This window comes from Mirounga leonina, unplaced genomic scaffold (genome assembly GCF_011800145.1).
Source record: "Mirounga leonina isolate KUSES-001 unplaced genomic scaffold, KU_Mleo_1.0 Mir_174, whole genome shotgun sequence".
Taxonomy (NCBI): Eukaryota; Metazoa; Chordata; class Mammalia; order Carnivora; family Phocidae; genus Mirounga; species Mirounga leonina.
Genome location: NW_023270451.1, coordinates 544,599 through 559,301, shown reverse-complemented (window position 1 = coordinate 559,301; position 14,703 = coordinate 544,599). Strand labels below are relative to the sequence as shown.

At 44.0% G+C, this 14,703-nt stretch overlaps 1 protein-coding gene across 1 annotated transcript; it reads right to left on the bottom strand.

Annotated features, from left to right (window-relative positions):
- Positions 1-330: 330 nt before the first annotated feature.
- Positions 331-12,201, bottom strand: SFRP4 (secreted frizzled related protein 4). The gene is made up of 6 exons (XM_035020333.1): positions 11,422-12,201; positions 10,085-10,165; positions 9,923-9,988; positions 7,465-7,663; positions 4,960-5,023; positions 331-2,991 (listed from the first exon to the last, which is right to left on the bottom strand). The coding sequence occupies exons 1-6, from the start codon at positions 11,864-11,866 to the stop codon at positions 2,806-2,808; spliced, it is 1,041 nt and encodes a 346-aa protein (XP_034876224.1). The 5' UTR covers positions 11,867-12,201; the 3' UTR covers positions 331-2,805.
- Between the last annotated feature and the right edge of the window lie 2,502 nt (positions 12,202-14,703).

Sequence of the window (14,703 nt, the reverse complement as noted above, 5' to 3'; positions counted from 1 at the left end):
AGCTGAAATTTATAAAGAAATATTGACAGGGAGAAACAATCTTAGTGAGGATTTGGAAGGTCAGCATTTTTGCCTATCTGTGGTCCAACATCCTGATGGATAATTGGCACTATAATCAAGAACTTTCCTTGGTGGGCATACCCCTTGGCCCAGCAATGCTACTTAAACTGACTTCTCCCGAAGAACTAATTAAGGATGTGCACAGATATTAGTTATCAAGATGTTGATTCAGTTATTCAGTATGTTCAGTTAAGAAACAACCTGAATCTCTAATAACATAAGGGTTTGTCGAGTAACGCATACCATGGAATACAACAGGGCCATTATAAATGAGGTGGCAATCAGCTTTATTGACATGAGAACTAGTCTGAATAAGAGGCTGAGTGAAGAAGGAAGGTTAATCAACAGTATGTATAATAAGCTCCTAGGTTTTTTTCCCTCAAATCATTACATAAATTCATAGGAAACACCTGGAAAATTGTATACCAAAATACGAACAGTGATTACCTCTGCATAGCTATAAGTAGGATAAGGTAGGATTTTAATTCCACTATTTTTATTTTATGGATTTATTAAATACTTTATAGAAAACACATGTTTACTATATTATTAAAAGACCAACAAAATTATTGAAAAAATAAATGCCTGCAGTTGTCCTTAATTATGAGATTTGCTGATCTAAATATTGCAAAATAAGATTTTTTTTTCCTCACTAAAGTAATCCAACTCTCAAACAATTCTCATTTCAATACCTCAGCTTTCCTTTCCATATATTTTTATTTTTCTCCTCTCACATGCATTTCGATGGAAAATATATTGAAGGGAGAGAAAGAAATTTTTAGCTCTCACACAAAGGCCACTACCGTACTTGTCATATTACTCTCAGTGTGGGCTGATGTTTGTTTTTGACTTTTTCATAATAAATAAACCAAGTGGCCTGGTTCATCTTTTCTCATTTAATCAAACTGATATATGTGCCTGGTTACATCTTGTCTAATGTATAAGCGTGCTTAGTTAAGTACTGTATAATGTGTTGGTGTTCCTAACGAAGTATTACATTTCGTCTAATATTCAGTACGCAATTTCAGTTAAATATTTAAACAATGTTTAAATATGTAGTCCTCTCCAAACTCTTATAACCTTCAGAATTGTACTGAGGGTGTTGACTTTTTTTTACATATGTTTTTTCTCCACTTCCATGGAGAGTTCCATTTCTGATTCCCCTCCCCAGAGAATCCCTACAACGCTGAGGAGGTAGACTCGGCTGCCAATTCCTTTTAACGGCCTTGCGTAGGTTTCTTTGGTGTGGATGCTATGCTGAACCCCTCTCCTGCTTTCCTTACGGGCCGGAGAAGTTTGGCCTCTAAGGGAGCAGAAACATACACCGAGTATTTTACTGGTACCCTAATGTGGGTCCATCTACTGGACTCCTTCAACTCCAGCGCCCTGCGGTGGTGACAGAGAAGAGGGGAGCCCATGCCCGCATTCTTATTAACCCCATTTCTCCACTTTCCCTGGGCTTACCCACACACCTCACTTCTGTGTCCCGATGGCTAAAGAGATGAAGGGAGATTATGTGTCTGATGATCTTGTGTGAGCACGACAGGTCACTGCACACCTTCTCTGAGAAGCAGGGACATTGAGAAAGCTAAAGGAGATTTTATACTTCAGCTTTCAGATTGTTCCTCTACCTCCTTGAATGGCGAGGTGACTGTAGTTGTTCCAAGTGCAGAGCTGGGGTGTAGCGGGGTACCAGGGCCGGCTGAGAAGCAGGGACTTTGGAGGCCTGGCCCTCCCCCCATTGGGCCCACGGGAACTTTGTAAGCACCAGCTCTCCGCAGAGAGAAAAATTCTCTCAGGCTTGGCATCAAGATACCTAGGATGTCCGGGGAGATGAGATGAGCACCACATCCAGGGGTGTAAAATTCTTTAGGGGTTGAGTCACTGGTGCATAAATCGTAATAGGAGAAACGAACTGTTTCTGGTGTCACACAACAATTACTAATGAGAAGCATCATGAATGTGAATTCAGAGCCTTGCCACCCCCGGCATGGTAGTCAGGAAACAAGGATCCAGATGTGGTGTGTCTGCCTTTCCCTTTTATTTATTTAGTTATCATTATTATTATTTTAGTTTCTAGAGTTTCTAGCTAAAAATGAGCTGAAAGTGTTCTTTGTAAAAAAAAAAAAATCATTACAATTTTCCATATCCTGCTTTTCTAGTTGTTCTTCAATACCTCAATTTTCCATATCCTCCTTTCATCACAGAAATTCTTCCGCGAACTGCAAACACATAAAGATCTTTTAGACATTCATTCCTCTTGCCTTCCTCCTTAGAATCATTGTATTTTCAATCACATCTTAGACTATCACGAACCTTCTAACAGCACAAGTCAAACTGAAATAAAACATCTTGTAAAAAGAAAAATGAGTGTTTTGTTTGTAATATGGCATTTATTTTACAATGCACATATTAGGTCAAACGGTAAGAACCAAAAGCATCTTTTCCCCACACAGAGATCTCCCAGAGTAGGCCCCACGAAGGCTACTCTGAATGCCGCCAGAAGCTTTGTCCACCAGCTTTCAGCTTTCATAGACCTTCCACACCAAAGGACATACCTACCACTACGGCTTGTGGTGGCTGAAAAAGAAAAACGGAAGCAGATCATTAAGAAAAATGCCGCAAGATGTGTGTAGGAGGAGTTCTGCAGTTGTTAAGGCAAGGGGAGCGGGGCCTTCCCCAGGCTGGCTGGGCAGTGCCTGGCCTCGGCCTGAGGGGCAGTCTCGGTTCTGGAAGGCAGCTGGCTCACACTCTTTTGGGGTTTGTTCTCTTTTGGGCACTCCTAGCTTTAATGGTCTTCTTGGGGCTGGCTGGTTTGGGAGCAGGCGGCTTTCCCTTTGGCTTCGGGGTGTTGCTACGACCTGTACGCCCCGCTGTTCGCTTCTTGTCCTGAACGGTCCTCCGCTGTTCCTGCAGCCTCTCTTCCCACTGCTGGGAGGCAATTTGCACACATGACCGTCAGAGACATCGCACTGTGTAATGCTGGGAAACTGATGTCAGAATCGATGCCATTTCCCCCCCCGTAATAGCTGAGTCGTGACAACAATGAATAAAATCGCCAGCCTGTGTTGCCGGGCACTTGGCACACACCAGAGGATTTGAGAAGCGCTCAAGATGGGATGAAGTCTTGATACCCATTCATTTCACGGAAGCTCCCAACAGCCCTGCTAGGTTGGACACCGCAGTCGTGGCCAGGAAAGGGCACACACGGCCCCTTTGCAGCCAGTCACACAGCTGACAAATGTCAGAGCTGGGAGCCAAATTCACCAGTCTGACTCCGGGGCCCAAGACCGCAGGCCAGGCACTTTGGCCCCGCCGCCCTGTGCTGCGACATTCGTGCATTGCCAAGCCTTCCAAAGAGGCTCTGACATCGCAGAGAGCAGAAGTTTACCCAGCCCACGAGGAAGGCCAGGGGGCCTCCCAGCGCATTTGTGGCTGGGTTCACCTAATGCTCTTCCATCCAAGACAGAGCCCCTCCCACCTCTAGTAATCCGCTCAAGTGTTAGCCACCCAGAACCGATGAGAAATGAGACTTTCTGGATAGTTGTTTCCTTCATAGAAAAGGACTCACTGCTTATAATATAAAGAAACTTAAACAGCAGCATGTAAGAAAAAACTGAAAAAGTGGGTCCACTTGAATAGACATTGCCTTTTAGCATAACCTATACGCCCCTACTTGGTCAGAGTGTATTTCATTCAGCCAAGAGTGTGAGCATGACCACAGGCCAGGCATTGTCCGAGGCACTAGAAATGCAGGGAAATGAGAAACACAGCCCCCACCCTCCCAGGGCACAAGTCTAGTCTGTTCTGAAATAATGAACTCACCACGTTTGCTATTATATGGTTTAGCTTCAAATTCTCACTGAAGCATATTGGAATGTTTGCTGCAAAACTGAATGGCCCGAACAGCTCTATGATTCCTGAAAGCCTGCTTTCCTCTCAGGTTCTTATGGTGGACTGACTTTCTACATTGACGCTTCTAATCTACGGTAGTCCTGGAAACCGGATAACCAATCCCGCTAGAATTTTCTGTCCAGTAAGGCTAAGCGCGCTCCTGAGCAGCTCCTGAGTTTTTAGCTCAGATGTGACCGTTGTGTTATTCCAAAATGCACGGAGTAGGAGAGGCTGTGTTCAAACTACCTTCTCCATCAGTCTTTTCCCTCGCAAACTGAGAGGCCCCGGGCCGTTGTAAGACCTTTCGTGAACCGGAAACCACAAATTCCCCTAGATACATCTAAACGTATTTTCAGGAGAGGGAATGCTTTAAACATTTCCAACCAATGACCTGATTTCTTTAGTTCTGGTGTGATCTCATATCTCTGGGCAAAAAAAATTATTCTAACTCCCTTAATTGAATTACCAATATTTCCATGATGTTACCACTAAAATCAGGGATTTGGCCACAGAATGATTACAGTTTGTAGATAACTGATTTTGACAAGAGTCTCAAAATTATCTTAAGTACAGGGAAAGATTATGCTTTGTACAGAGACAGAATGAATTTTAGAATTGCGTATTCACACCCTTACATGTCTATGTCTGTTTTAAGACCTCTGGATGTTAATTCTGCTCAAGTACCTGACTGATTTTGCTAAAATAGTTAAATAAAATACCATAAAGAGATAAAAAAAAAACAAACCCACCAATTTAACCTGGAAATAATCAGTCGATCCGTATTGAATGCAACCAAATCACCTCTGAGGCTGAAGAGAGATCAATGCTACAGCTTCCAAGTCAGAACAGCTGTGCTCTTAACTACTTATTCAAAAGGCAAATTGTGCCGCTATTGCAGGCCCCCTGAGGGCCTGGAGAGAGAAGAATGTGAAGAATCCCCCAGCTCTAAAGAATTTCTTCACATGCCCTTAACTCCATATGCGTAGTGTTGCTAATTATACTTACTATGGATCTTTTACTGAGTTGATCTCTCCATTTTTCAACTAAACAGTTTTCAAGAAGCATCATCCTGAAAAAAAGTAATTGATCTTGAGCAATTCTGATTATGAAAGGAAAAAGTTTAAAAATCCAAAAAATTGTAAAAAGCCAAAATTCTTTATAACTCTTAACTGTACACTCCACATGTATACCATTCATATTTTACTAGTATTTCCTTTTATTCTTCCTTGTCCCTATATATATGTGTTTAGATCACACTGTATATTGAGATCATACTGTACATTTTTTAATCATTCTATTATATGTATTTTCTCATATAATTAGAATAATTAAAAAATACAGCTTTAATAACCATAAAATATTTCAACAATGATATGCATAATACACTTAGGCCTTTCTCTACTGTTGAACCTCCTTTTGCTTAGCTACTATTACCAGCATTGAGTCAAATGTCCTTGTATATATATACTAGTGTGCACTGACTTATTATTGCCTTAGGACAGATTTCTGAAAGTAGAATTACTGGGCCAAAGAATATGTCTTTTTTCAAGGTTTTCCATGCACAGGGCCAAATTGTTTTCAGAATGGTTGAACTTTCGTTCAAATTATTTTTTAATTTGGGTTGGAGAATTAAAGAGGTAAATTTAATACTATTTGTATTTCTTCTGGAACTTGTCTGTATAGATTTATGTACACATTATTTATATATTGTAGTCTTAATGTACCAAATATGAACTTATATGACCTCTTTATATGGTAAGGTTACTATTGCTTTGTCATAACCATTGCAAATATTTTTCTCAATATTTATTGGCCTTCTTGGGTAATTTTTATGTCCATGATATTATGTCATCAAAAGTCTATATTGACATTTTGCCCTTGTAATTTCTTACGTTAATTTCATGTTTGTAAAGTATTTTGCCTTTCAGATTTCACATATCTATTCACCTGATTTTATCTTCTATGATTACGTTTTAAAAATAGCTCTTTAATCCATTTGAAATTTATTTTATAGTACAGTATAAAGTGAAAATATGTACTAGTTTTCCAAATGAAAATATTTGCAACATTTACTAAATAATATATTCATGTCCAATTGATTTGCCATATCTCCTTCACAATCAGTTATTTTATGCATTAGAATCTGTTTCAAGACTGCTTCCTCTGTGTTATTTACCTACATGTGTACTCCTGCCCCACATGGCATTAGCAAGTGTAGCTCGGTACCAGTTTTCTGTTTCTCCTAAGGCAGATCTCCTTTCAAATGGTATTTTCAAAATCTCCTTTACATGCCCTTGCCCGTTTGTTCCTTCAAATGATCATCAGCATCAATTATGAAGACATAACTCCCCGTCATTCAAAAATATTTTTACTGGTATTTTCATCAGAATTATAATAAGTCTATAAGTGAACAGAAAGGATGACAGGAAAGATGTTATTTAATTCATTTATAATCCATTCATCTGTCCCAATAGGATTTAATGACTAGCAATCTGGTACGGTCCCAGAACCGCATCTCGTTCTGTAACAGGTACAAATACTATGCAAGAGATGAGCCCAGAAACTTCAGTCAACATTCATTCATTCAACTTCTTCAGAGAGACAAGTTATGAGTAGAAGAACAGTTTTAAAGCCAAGAACACAAGGTGGTATACACGGTGCGAGGACGGTACCCAAATACTGACAGGATACAGATCAAGGAAGTATTCAAGTGAGGTCAGTTTCAAAAGGGGTTTTGGAGAAACAGTCCATAGCTGTATCCAGAAGAAACAGATAAGCATTAATGGCAGGGAATCAAAGGGAAGACTGGTTATATAAAAAAGGAGTCCTTTTGTTGGAGATGTATCCTGCAGCAAGTTATGGGGTCCTTCCTGGAACCTGGTCTGAAGAGTTTGATTTTTCCATTACAAGGAATGTACCAGTATATAAAAAGATGCCAAGGAAAGAGAGGTGGGGACGCACACTCCCAGAGATATGCGTGTATGTGTGTGTGAGTGTGAGTCTGACCGTGTATGTGTGTGTGATGGTCTATCAAACAAATACTGTACATTTATTTTGTATATAAAGAAAATGTGGACCTGTCATCTTAAATGGCCATCTTTACTCGATCTGTAAGTTGTTAAAGAGCTCTTAAAAAATATTCAGGATTTGCCACACTAAGATTGATTTGAATGGTTTGAAAAGAACTGTTTTAACTCATAGTAGTATATCTGCCTATGATTTTTCAAGTTGCTTAATGAATTCTGAACTTGATTTTTAAAGATTCCATTCAAATAGTCCTATTTCAATTTTTCCTTAATGCCATGAGGAATTCAATGATATTTAGGATATGTGATATGGTAACAGTGGCATCTATTAAAATGATCGATTTGTTTATTTATTTAGTTAGTTAGTTGTCTTTTAAAAAAGAACTACTGGTGCCATTTTTTTTTTTTAAATAAACCATCCCTGTTAAATGAGATTCAGGTTTCTAGAAGCAGCGTGCAGTTGCTTCTGCCCCTTCGTGCCTACCTGGAGCGCCACTCATAACACATGATGAGAACGTCTTGGTGGGGCAGGATGTGAGGACACTGGCAGGAAGAATTTGTGATGAGCGGGACCTGCATTCGAGGGATGGGGGACGAGGACTTGAAGATCTCTTTCACGTCCACCACGGTGGTCACTTCGTTACAACCACTCCTCTGCACGGCTTTTATTTTGGCATGAATGACTGCGATTGAAAAAAGTGACAGAAGTGTTGATGGAGCCTTCGAAGACAAAGAAGGATGGTGCATCCGCGCCAACTCCTGAACCTCTCTTAAAGAATCCCTCCTGTAATTATGGTCATGTCCACGCTGCCCAGACACAGGCAAGGAGCCCACACAATCTGATTGTCAGCATTGTCTGCCGAGGCCCGGATCCTGCGGCAGAGTGCAGGTGTGTGGGGACGAGCAGGCTCCTGCGGGGCTCTGCCGCTGGCTCGGCCACTGCTCCTCATCAGCTGCAGCTGATAAAGAACCGCACAGATTGTTCCCCGCCTCAAAATCCTAAAATTAGTCCCGTTTGTTTGCGTGTTTGTCTGCCCAAATCCTACCCGGAAATTCATGTCAGGAACGTCAATATTTGTTAATCCTCTGCCTTGTGATTATCTGAAGTGAGATCATATGTTCTTGAGTTCAGAAGCCACTTTTTTTTTTTAAGATGTATTATTTGAGAGAGAGCGTGTGGGGGGAGGGACAGAGAGAGAGGAGAAAGAGAATCTCAGGCAGACTCCCCGCTGAGCCCAAAGCCCAAGGTCATGAGATCGTGACTCGAGCCAAAATCAAGAGTCCAACGCTCAATCGACTGAGCCACCCAGGTGCCCCTCAGAAGCCACTTTAAAGTTGTATGGTCCAACTACCCGTCTGATGCTTGAACCTCCTCTCTTCCAAAGGAAGTTATTAAAGTCATAACATTTTTGAACTGGAAGGAGTCTCTGAACATCATTGCTCTCAATCCTTTAATTGCACAGACTGTCAAAGCCAGGTCTGTGGTGAGCAGAAGTATAACTTTTATTACAGATGGCTGTTAACATTAGTGTGTCTGATCAAGCTTTAAATTCTGGCCCTTTTGGTCCCTTGCTATTACTGCCTTCCATGGAATTGTAATCAGCCTCGCACGGATCTGTCTTGGATTCTGTCCTAGAAAGCTGGTTTATGAAGAAGCCAAAGGACTTAAATAGAAATGGTTTCATCATCAAAGTAGTTATGGAGAAACTCTGGTTAGTAAGGAGGGCTGGATAGTGTCAGATGAGGGAAAAAATAGATTAGATTAAGACAATATCTACAAAAAACAGTTTTAAAACAACAACAATGAAAGCTACTGGAAGTCAGTGCTTTTTTTTCCCTTTGGTTGAGTTACCCACATTGGCTATGTATAATCTCAAATCTTACAATTCAAATAAAAGGTTATGTTTTTCAGACTTTTATTTTTTAAAATTTATTATTTTTTTTTTAGGATTTTATTTATTTATTTGACATAGACACAGCAAGAGAAGGAACACAAGCAGGAGGAGTGGGAGAGGGAGAGGGAGAAGCAGACTCTTCACCGAGTAAGGAGCCTGATGTGGGACTCGATCACAGGACCCCGGGATCATGACCCGAGCTGAAGGTAATGCTTAACCGACTGAGCCACTCAGGCACCCCTTCACACTTTTATATGGCCATGATCGTCCTACTTTCACATATGAAATATTACATAAAGTTCATGATTTAAAATTTCAGTTTGAATTATGGAAAACAAAGTTAACAAATAAAATGACCTTTTTGCCTAAACAGTTCCTGTTATTTCAACAGAAGTAATTTAAGAGATGCAAAGGTACATAAAGGAGCCCAAATAGATATTTTAAAAGAAACTATTTTTAATTAAATTTACTTTCAAATGATAATGGAATTAAATTTACTTAAAAAATTAAAAATAGCCTGATTCTTTGAAGAACGTGCTGACTGTTCTTTTCAGTAAGAGAGGAGGGCATTTAAACTATGTCAATACTTGTACATATTTCCCCACAATTCCTTTAAGATGTTAAATATCTACAGGTTTTTTTTTTTTTTTTAACAGGTGTTTATAAGTAAAAAGAAAGATGGGCAGGTCTTAGTTCCTGGGCCTCTGGGCCTCAGATAATCCAGCCCATGGATCACTCACCCATCCTTCAGGAAACCTCAGGAAGAGAACAGGTCAGATGGGCTGGCCTGGCTGAGTGGCCCCTCTCCCTAAGACAAGGAGGACCTTGAAGGCAAATTTGTGCTCTGATCCACATCACTGTTCTCCCTGGGTAATCTACTTTGGTTTTGCTTAATTTACCCAGAAGAGCAAGACATTTTATAGTTGTGTTTGTGCCATTGGGAACCCACGTCGAGAACCCACGTAAGTAAACCCTTTGTCATCAGCTTTGTGGCTGGCTTTGCAATGTGGCAAGTCCTCAGGTGAATGGTTGCGTCCGATGACTTACCGTAGCTGTAGTTTTTGTTCAGATATGTCGCCAGAGTGGGCTTCACCTTTTTGCACTTGCAACGGTCTGGAGGAGACGAAAGAAAGACAAGAAGTTGGAAAAGTGTCCTGAAACCATTCTGGGGAGGAGACAAAGAGGGAACCTCAAGGCGAAAGAACTCACCGGGGCTTAGGCGTTTACAGTCAACATCAAGAGGCCTTTCCTGAACCATCATGTCTGGCGTGATGTCTATCCACTTAACGTCTGAAACACACACAGAGCCACGTGGGTGTGGTCAGTGACTTAGCCTGTTCACCCAGCTGGAATAAAGAACCATCTGGAGACACACACTAGCACAGTATCAAAAGAATAACACTACATTGTAAAAGTGGCATATGACTGTTGACTACCTCTTTCATACAGACATTCCTGGGCTTAGGAAAGAAGACTTTCGAGTGAGATTTTACCCATCGAGCACAAATTGACGTGAATGCGTGTCCATTTGACTTGGCTGATACACACAGCCAACTTCCCTTCCAAATCCATTTTAAAATGTTGGTTTTTCCAGGTTGACAGTTGATACTAATCAAAATGTCCAGAATATTTCCAAATCACCACCTCTCCTTTTGCAGTGCAGAAACAGTTCACAGCTATATGTATATTCTCCAAAGCATAACCCTCTATCATTTATATAATGTAAGCAATAAATATGGTTTTTTTCCCTAAAGCTTTGAATTAGAGAGGAGTTTCGATTTTCCCTTCACTTTACTTCTCCTTCATGTATTGGGCAATGCTCTGAGATAGAACCTCAAAAACTACACTGAGGCAACACCATAATCTCTTTAAATGTGCAGGAACCTGGGTCCGGGATAAAAGCATGCAAAATGCTCTTAGGTTTCATTTCAAGAAATGGAATTAAACTTGCTCCTTCATCCTAGAAAAGCAGCAAAGTGACAAAAAAAAAAAAAAAGGAAGCAAAAGTTGTTATCCAGTTAAGGAAGACGCCACAGAGTTTGACTATGAAACAGACGTCACAATTTTCCAGAACAACTAAATTTACAAACTTGCACTCCTGGTGGGGAGTGATGACTGGTACTGCCTTTTTCGGCAAGAGTTTTCAAGAGCTGACACTAACTGGAGAATCCCGGTGGGACTGTTTTCAGGATTAAACGAAAGTGCTTAACACTGGCTCAGCCCCGTCCTATGCCCCACCTGCTATTGCCGCTCTTCTCTGTCAATGACAATGCCCCCAGTGGCTCACTTATAAGCACCTCCTCACCCTGCACACACATAATCTATGGGACGTGGTGTTCTTCAGCTTCCGAAATTCCTGTAGGGAAACCAGACTTTTCCCCAAAGTCTGGTCACCAGCCCTTCCCACCTCCCCCAACCCTCGGAAGTGGGGTGGGGGGTGCTGACCGTCCACCCACTGGCATCGGGAGAAGTGGCCGCCCGGTTCTCACGTGGCAGCAACTGCCAAGAATGCCCCTCGCCCCCTCGGTCCTTCCCCTCGGCCTCACCCTCGGGGAGGTCGGTGACGATGGCCTCCGGCGAGATGCACACGCCGCGGTCGTAGACAGGCAGCTCGTCGCAGGCCAGGCTCTCGGGCCAGCTGTGGTTGTACATCTTCATGAGGGGCTCGCAGTCGTCGCGCGCGCGCTGGCACACCGACTTGCACGGCTTGATGGGGTCGTGCAGGAACTCCAGCGTGCAGATGGGCGCGTACATGGCGCAGAGGAAGAAGCGCAGCACCGAGCTGCAGTTCACGTCCACCAGCTCCTCGTACTGCTCGATGGCCAGGATGGCGTTCTCCTGCGTGCTGTGGTGCAGGTGGTTGGGCATCCGCGTGATGTTCCAGGGCATGTGCCGGCACATGGGGATGCGCACCGCCTCGCAGGGCGCGCCGCGCACGCCGAGCGCCAGGCGCAGCCCCAGGCACAGCGCCGCCAGGACGGAGAGCAGCATGGCACTGCGCTGGCGCGCCGCCACCCCGACCGGCAGAAGGGGCCCCCGGCTTGCTGCCCCCCTAGTCTCTCGTCCTCCCTTCCCTGGGGAGGAAGTCCTTCGGGGGCACGGGAGAGGCTCTCCGCCCGCGCTGCGGTCGGCAGCGGTGCGGGACAGCGGGAGCGGCCGGGGGTATCCGGCGTCCGGCGCACCGAGCGCGAGCAGCGCCAGCCCTCAGCCTGCGGGGCGCGGACCCGCCCAGGCAGCTCCAGTCCCCGACCCGGCAGCTCCGAGCGCAGCCAGCCTCGGCCATTGCGGGACCCTATTTATCCCGACGCGTCCCCTGACGTGGGCTCGGAACGCTCCCTTGGCAGCGGCGGGAGCGGCGCGGGCTCCCCCTCGGCCGCACCCGCGCACCCCCCCCCCAGCCCTCGCTTTGCCGGAGCGGTGACATCATCCCCTCCGGGCCGCAGCCCAGGGCTGGAATCCTGCATTTCCCCAAAGTCCCTCCTTTTTAGTCTGGCCAGTCCTTTTTCTTCGCACCAAGAAACAGAGTCTGGCAGTCGTTTTGGACACCGGATCCAAGAGGGTGCAGGAGAGGGTTTCAGGAGAGGCGAAGACGTTATTTGGGTCAAAGCTGAACTTTGCGCCCTCTCTGCCTTAGAGGTTCCCCAAGTACAGAGTTGGAGGGAAATGGGAACTTCTGCGGCCCTTTAATTCTGAAGCATGCTTGCTTTCTCCAGTAGGGGGCATGAGAAGCGCTGAGCGGCGAGACTACTGTGTGGGACCGGATAGACACGTTATATAAACAAACGCCCCCTCCCCCAGTTGTACGGAGTTGGGTTTTGTTGTTATTGTTGTGACTAGAAGACATGAGTTTGGGCTCAGGTTTTTCCAGATGGCATTTGGTCTGTACCTGCTCCAGGAACAGAAATGCCTGAAGGTGCAATAATAGCATCTTCTAGTTTAGGAATGTTTTCCATCCGCCAACATTCCTCTTCCTTCTTCTCACTCCCTATTCCTCTCTCCAATGTGAATGAAACCCAGGAGAAAACACAGAGCACCGGACACCACAAGCTGAAAGATCTTTTCCCCCCTTCGGGCCAAGCGATTTCCAGCCCAGCAGCCTAGAATCTTGATTTTTGATGTGCTTGAAACTACTTGAGTAAGAAGTTGTGTACCGTGGAAAGCAAATGTGTATGTTTTGTGTTCTCTTTTCTCTTATTTTTATTAGGAAAAGGTAATAAAACCAACCGCTGGCTCAGGTCTCCACAGAAAACGCAGGCTTTATTGTTGCAAATGTACATCAGTCTTCAGGCAGTAAGATTTCTGGTATATGATATCTTCTTAGGGCATTAGAATATGAAAACGTGGTCTCTGAATGTTAATCTTCATGAACATAATTCAGGGGCTCCTGGGAGGCTGACTCAGTTAAGCGGCTGCCTTCGGCTTAAGTCATGATGTCGGGGTCTTGGGATTGAGCTGCATTGGCTCCCTTCTCAGCAGGGAGTCTGCTTCTCCCTCCACTGCTCCCCCAGCTTGTGCTCTCTCTCTCCCAAATAAATAAGTAAATAAAATCTTAAAAAAAAACATAAAAGCATAGTTCAATTAGAAATCTGAACATATGGCAGATAGTTGTTTTTTCATTTTGTTTTTTGGTTTTTTTTTTTTTGGCTCCAAAGCTTAGACCCACAATGTTAGTTTAATTTTGACTCTGACCAAGACTAAGAATTAAAATAGCCCAAAGAACAAAAAATACAGCTGGCATTTTATTGAGCATTTACAATGGGCTGGGCGTGGTGCTAAGCTCTTTAAATGCACTATCTTATTTTTTTAGGGACCATGAATTAAACATGGTAAGTTGAGAGGACAAATGACACAAATATATTTCAGGATTCATTCAAGGAGTCAGGTTCTATTTAGGGGAAGCCAGAGCGTCCAAACACAGCCACACCAACCTAAAGAGGTATTTCCAGATAAGTCTCAAGCTCCCAGGATGCCAGACCAGGCCAATGAAATATCACACAAAGGGGATAACCCAGATGACATCTTCAGCCATTTGCAGCAGTCATATCCAATGAGTCTAAACCCCCTGGCTTAGTGAAAAATATTTGCAGCCCCAATTCCTACAGGGGAAGAAAATAGAGTTTTGAGAAACAGCTGAATTCGGGCTCCTTTTCCTGTGAGTTGGTGGAAGAGGCGACCTTGGAAAGGGCTGTCCCTGGCACAGCCAGCTGGAACCTGCTGCGTCTGTCCCAGCAAGTACCAAGTCACAATGCTGCAGGCATTGCCCTGATGTTCCCCAGGGCATGTCCTTTAAGAAGGGGGGAGGAGAAGGTAAGAGGTCCCCTCTATAAAGCTCTTTGCCCCCCCCCCCCCCAGGAGGTCCACTGGCAGCCTGTCTTTAGTGCTTCTACTTGGGGTGGGGCAGCAGTGAAGGATTCATCAGGAGATTCCATCAACTGGCCTTCGTCTTCAGGCCCTGCCTTAGCACTCAATCCATTACCCTGTACTTGACACTGATTTGCCAATAGCTCACGAAACTGAGGAAGTTCCCCTGGTCAGTGGCTTCTCTCTGGTGGTTCCTTTTCAGTCTCCTTAAAGGCCTACTCCTCTGTTTGGGCTCCATGCCCAGTCCTCGCTCTCGACATGCCCTGCCTCTCCAGGAGTGTCAACCTCAGCACTCCCGACACTGGGGCCAGATAATTCTTTATTGGCTCCTGTGCATTATGGGAAGTTTAGTAGCATCTCTGGCCTCCTAGATGCCAGTGGCGGCTTAGTCCCCACCCTGCTATGACAATCAAACATTTCTCCAGATATCGCCAATGGTCTCCCCTGCTGTTCTCCTCTTTGGCTTC

Excerpts from the sequence above, each read along its gene's own strand:
- SFRP4 (XM_035020333.1), bottom strand. The coding sequence starts at position 11,866 with ATGCTGCTCTCCGTCCTGGCGGCGCTGTGCCTGGGGCTGCGCCTGGCG. Across the intron at positions 10,166-11,421 it reads CGTCACCGACCTCCCCGAGG|ACGTTAAGTGGATAGACATC; the intron begins GTGAGGCCGAGG and ends TGTGTGTTTCAG. Across the intron at positions 5,024-7,464 it reads TGTTATGAGTGGCGCTCCAG|GATGATGCTTCTTGAAAACT; the intron begins GTAGGCACGAAG and ends ACTTTTTTTCAG.